Source organism: Oxyura jamaicensis, chromosome Z, assembly GCF_011077185.1.
Source record: "Oxyura jamaicensis isolate SHBP4307 breed ruddy duck chromosome Z, BPBGC_Ojam_1.0, whole genome shotgun sequence".
Classification (NCBI taxonomy): Eukaryota; Metazoa; Chordata; class Aves; order Anseriformes; family Anatidae; genus Oxyura; species Oxyura jamaicensis.
The window spans coordinates 27,032,655-27,037,693 of NC_048926.1; the positions used below are offsets into that span (position 1 = coordinate 27,032,655).

The 5,039-nt window shown below is 57.6% G+C and overlaps 1 protein-coding gene across 1 annotated transcript; it reads left to right on the forward strand.

The window, feature by feature from the left end:
* Positions 1 to 215: 215 nt before the first annotated feature.
* Positions 216 to 1,931, forward strand: LOC118156317. The gene is made up of 3 exons (XM_035310278.1): positions 216 to 460; positions 578 to 719; positions 1,075 to 1,931. The coding sequence occupies exons 1-3, from the start codon at positions 295 to 297 to the stop codon at positions 1,379 to 1,381; spliced, it is 615 nt and encodes a 204-aa protein (XP_035166169.1). The 5' UTR covers positions 216 to 294; the 3' UTR covers positions 1,382 to 1,931.
* Positions 1,932 to 5,039: the final 3,108 nt, after the last annotated feature.

The following is a 5,039-nucleotide window of genomic DNA, read 5'->3' on the forward strand; positions in this document are numbered from 1 at the left end:
TTACTTTGCACGTCTGCACGCTGCGCCCTTCCCGGCGGAGCGCTCCCCCCGCGCGGTGCGGAGGGGGCCGACATCCCTTCGGTTCCGCCGGCACCGGGAGCCTGGCCGAGCCGCGGGACCCCCCTGCAATGCTCCCCGGCCCTGCAGTATCCCCAGCAGCAGATCCTTTGGGTCTTTTTTTTTTTTTTTTTTTTTTTTTTTTTTTTCCCGCAGGCTGGTTTCAAGCACCCAGGGCCAGCCCCGTCCCGGGTCCCGGAGGGCAGGAGGGGAGGCGAGGGCCTCACCTGCTCTGGGATGCTGCCTTTCTTGCGGTGCTGGTGGAGAGGGAGGGCGCACGGCGGCCCCCGGAGCGGCTGGGGCCTGCGCGGGGGATCTGTTGGAAAGTGGTTCTGGTTTAATGGCCCCTTGGCACGGCCCGGAGACTCCTCTCTGTATGTAATACTTTCCTTCATTACTTACAGTAAGTACTTCAGTAGTCTCTGATAATATTGTATTTGACAGAAATCATGGAAATTATGATCATGGCCAAATGCTCCCTGAGCGGGAACTTGCTAACCAAAGCAGATCCGTTTTCCAGCTTGTGACCAGCGGCTCCCCCTTCCTCAGCGAAGTTTCTCCCGCTTCCCCTTCGACGCGGAGCCGGGACGGGCCGCACACACCGGCGGGATCCCGGTGCCCGGTGCCCGCCGCGTGTGCCCGCTGCGGGCTGCTCCCAGCAGGTAGGTGTCCGCTCGCCCTCCGGCACCCCTCACTCACCTCTCCGCTCACCCGCACGCTCCGCAGTGTCCCTTCTCTGCACGTCCTTTCCCTTCCGCCACCCCACCGCGAAAGCCACGCCGAGCAGCTGCTCTCTCCGCGCATATGTGCCCACACGCGCGTGTGTGTGGACGGGCGTGCAGGAAAATGGCACTCCCGATGCTAACTAGCTGCTTTCGGATCACTGCCGCGACAGCAAACGGCTTCGTTGCTGCTCTGCACAGATGGCCGTCCATCGACTTGGGGGGGAGGCGGAGACCTGCTCGGTAAACCGCCTGTCCTCTTTTTTTTTTTTTTTTTTTCTTTTTTCTTTTGTAGGAGAGAAAAACAGCCGCGGAGGTCCGGATTCGACCCAAGAAGAGAGAAGAGGCGAAGACTGAAGGGGCTTGGAGCCGCGCAGCCCGGGGCAGGCAACCGACAGCAAAACCCGGAGCGGCACCGCGGGCACTGCGCGGCCGCCCAGGAGCGGGGGCTCACCGGGGCCGCCCCCCGGGAGCCACGGCGGGGACCCGGCGGACGAGAGGCCGCGGAGAGCCAAGAAAGTAGGGCTGGAGTGGGCCGTAGTCAGGATTTATTATTATTATTTAATGCAGGGTCTCGCCAATTTCAGAAATTATATCGCTGAAGTGAATTTAGACGGAAAGTTTTTTTTTTTTTTTTTTTTTTTTAATTCAAAATAATTAAACTTGCCCTTTCTCTAAACCACAAGAGACCTGTTGAATTGATTCTAAGTTTCCCTCTCGTTGATGGAGCAAAACGGCATGCAGAAGTCTGCGGGGCCCCATATTTAGATGATAAATTATACAATTTATGTTGGAAGCAAAAGGATAAATAGAGATTTCGGTTGTTGCATTAATTCGTTGTCTGAAGCTGGTAAGGCCTTATCCACGCTTAATCCGAAGGTATTTCTCTCCCCTTCGAGCAACAGAAAAGCAGCTGTGTATATCGAAATGCGCGTGTACGTTCAGGAGTGCGTGCCCGAGACCCGGTGCGGCTACCGGGACCCGCTCCCGCACGTCCGCAGCGCTGCGGCAGCCACTGCGGCAAGTGTGCGCAGCATGGAAAGTGCCTTCAGTGCCTGGGGACACGGGCTCCCCACCGCGGTCTGCTCCCCTGTGTTCGGGAGAGGAGGGCACATGCACACCTGTACGCCCAGAATACATTAAACCCATTAAATACACACAATCAAGATAAATGAGGTGTCTTCCTCAGGTTTTCTTTTCTTAAAATAAACACTGTCACTTCAGCTTATTCAGCAACCACCAGAGGAAACTGATAGCTTTCTAATATTCGTGTTTAGAGGGAAATTCCACCTGTTGTCTGCAAGGAGGGTGTGTGTGTATGTGTGTGCGTGTGTGAAGAAGGGCAGTCTCTTTGGATCAATAATTCACGTTTAAAGGAACCACGGTGAAAAAATAAGTTAAATATAATAAGGCAACGCGAGAGGGGACAATAGGATGAGATCAAAAACTAGAGAAAATAATTAATCCTATGCAAACCATCCTGCCTCTGATTTCACGAAGGCCGGTCGGCGGCAGCTCGGTGGGTCCTGCCAAGCTCCCCTCCACTTCCCCACAAGTCCGTCACGTCTTCTCCGAGCAGACGGCCCTGCATGTGGGGGACCGCACACTAGCGTGTGTCCTTTTCCTGTCCCGCGAGCGCTCGGCAGCCAGCGGAGCCGGTAAAACCAAACCGCAGACATCCTCCCCGCTGCCTCCGACTCGTCTGCGAGGAGCCGAAGGGCGGCCCTCCTCTGGAAATTACCCTCTTTAGATTGCTTTCAGCTCGGCTCCCCTGCGATGGCTCTTCCGTGGGTGCCGGGACATCTGTGCGGATGCGTTTTTTGGGGGGGTCCCGGTACGGCCGGACCCCTGGGCCGCCCCGCGGCACACCTCTGGCCCGCACACCGGCGCGGCGTGGGGTACTTCTCCGCCTGTTTTTAAACCGACTCTTTTCCCCACCGGCCTCCCCCCAACCCAGAGGAAGTCCGCAACAACTTGCTAACACGCGGGCAGCCAAACCCAGAGCTCCCACACGAGGTTTCCAACCCAGCCCCGGAGAGGCTGCTCCTGCTCCTTGCACAAACCTCCGCGGCCCCGTCGGGGCAGCGAGAGAGGAGCCGGGAATCTGCGGGGAGCTCCGGGTGGAGGCGGCCGGCTGCCCGGTGCCTGTCCCGGGCCCGGGTTACGCCGCCGCACCGCCGGCAGAGCGGACTTGAGCTGCCGTCGAGGGAGCGGGACTGGGCGCACAGCCCCTCCGAACACAGACGGGGGTTCTCCTGAGAGAGGGGGAGGGATGCGGGATGCGATGCGGACCCAGCCGGGCCCCGACGGCGGGGACGAGCCCAGGGCCCCCGTCGGGGATCGCTCCCGGCGTGGCGGTGCCGGGCCGCGGCGATGGTCACCTCGGCAGCGGAGGGAGTGCGGGCCGGGACTGCCCCTTCTCATCGCCTTCGCCTCTTGGGGCGTGGGGCGAACCCCAGGGGCCGGGCCAGGGTGAGCGGGTGCCCCTCTTCCCGAGGCAGCCCTGGCGAGGGCGGTGGGAGACCAAACCGGCCCTTGGGCAACAGGGGAGTGGGGTTGAGGAGGGTAGGGGTGGAAGGGAGGGGGCGGGGAGCCCGGTCCCGGCGGTACAAATCCCTCGGCAATTGAGTTCTGCACCTTTGATTTGAAAAATCGGGTTCCTTGAGTGGAAACAGTTGACAGGAACCTAAAAGGATTAGCTGCATTCCACACAGGATCATTTTTACTAGTAACATTTTGAAACGATTGATCCCTTCCAGACCATAAACAATGTCCAGAAAAATGATCTAACTAGACTTCCATTGTTTCCTTTTTCTGCGAATCCCCTTTCGCCGGCAGTTTGATTAGGGGCTTTGACAGGGTGGGTCTAGTTTTCTCCCCCCTCCTTCCCCGAACGGAGTATTTTGTTGGAAATGGCTCACCGCTTGGTCTGCCTGCCAAGGGGGGGCGGGCAGGTAGGGGGAGGCAGGAGCCAGGAGAGCGGTTGGAGAAGGGACTCCGTGGACGGGGGGAGGGGGGGGGGGAGGGCGGGTGCCGAAAAGAGAGGCAGTGGCCTTTCTCTCCGCTGAGAGAGGTGGCCTTTCTCTCCGGTGGCCGCCGGACTTTCCCCTATGTTTTGACACCTGCGCGCACTGCCCCGTTGCTCCTTTCCCTGATTTATTGCCCGGTTAAAGGTTCAGCGTCCCTCGAGCCACCCGCGCTGCATCCCCCCGCACCTTCTCCCTGCATCTCGGCATCTCCCTGCCTCGCACCCCGAACAGCCCCCGCCACTGAGCCCAAAACACATGCAGCTCCCACGGTCCTCCGCGAGTCCCTGTGCTTTCTGCGTCCCGGAGCCGAGCAGGTGGAGACCCGGGAGGCGAGACGCGTCTCCCCGCCTTCCCCTTCCTCTCCTTTCCCTCCACGCGTGGGTGATTTTGGGGCCCGGTGTCTGAGCCACAAGCCGGCCGCCCCGCAGTGGTAGCCCCGACGGGGCGGCCCGGCCCGGCGTGGTGCTGTGCGGTGCTGTACGGTGCAGTGGGGCCCGGATCCTCCAGCCTGGGGGCTGCCAAACCCACCAGGGCAGAGCCCAGACAGAAAAAGGTGATTCTGCCTCCGAGTTTTGTATCCCCTTCCTGCCCCCCCAAATTAAGAGACAGCAGTTTCTGTCCCCCTGATTCCTCGGGATTTGTCCTTCGTGTCAGGTTCCGAGGTTTTCTTTCTTCTTTTTCTTTCTTTCTTTCTTTTTCTTTTTTTTTGTCTTTTATTTTCCTTTATTTTTCCTTTCCTTTATTTCTTTTTCCTCCCACAGAGAATAAGCCGCTCCCCAGCGCAGATTGGCAGCATTGAGCATCTTCCTAACTTAACTCTGTCTTCCTTGCATCTATCAATCCACCTTTCTAATTAGACTAATTAGAAGATATGTGGAGTGTTGCTGGGCCCATAGACTAAACTGCTTAGGGCTTGTGAAAGGAAGGCTGAATGCCCGCCATGGGAGGTGGCCATTCAGGGGGGACGGTAACAGTTGCCACATTTATCTCCTGCCATTGAAAAGAGCTCTGCTTAAAGCTCGATTAAAATGTTTGGAAACTAATGCCACCCTGGATCCCTCTCTAATTAGAGGGTCTGGATAGATCACCCTGATCAGTCAAAAGAAACTCCTTCCCGGGCTTGGGTTTTCTGTTCAGCAGAATTACTTCTCTCCACCACTACCCTGCCCCCACCTTGAAAAGAGAAAGGGGAAAAAAAAAAAAAAAAAAAAAAAAAAAAAAAAAAAAAAAA

Excerpts from the sequence above, each read along its gene's own strand:
- LOC118156317 (XM_035310278.1), top strand. The coding sequence starts at position 295 with ATGCTGCCTTTCTTGCGGTGCTGGTGGAGAGGGAGGGCGCACGGCGGC. Across the intron at positions 461-577 it reads ACTTTCCTTCATTACTTACA|CTTGTGACCAGCGGCTCCCC; the intron begins GTAAGTACTTCA and ends TCCGTTTTCCAG. Across the intron at positions 720-1,074 it reads CTGCGGGCTGCTCCCAGCAG|GAGAGAAAAACAGCCGCGGA; the intron begins GTAGGTGTCCGC and ends TTTCTTTTGTAG.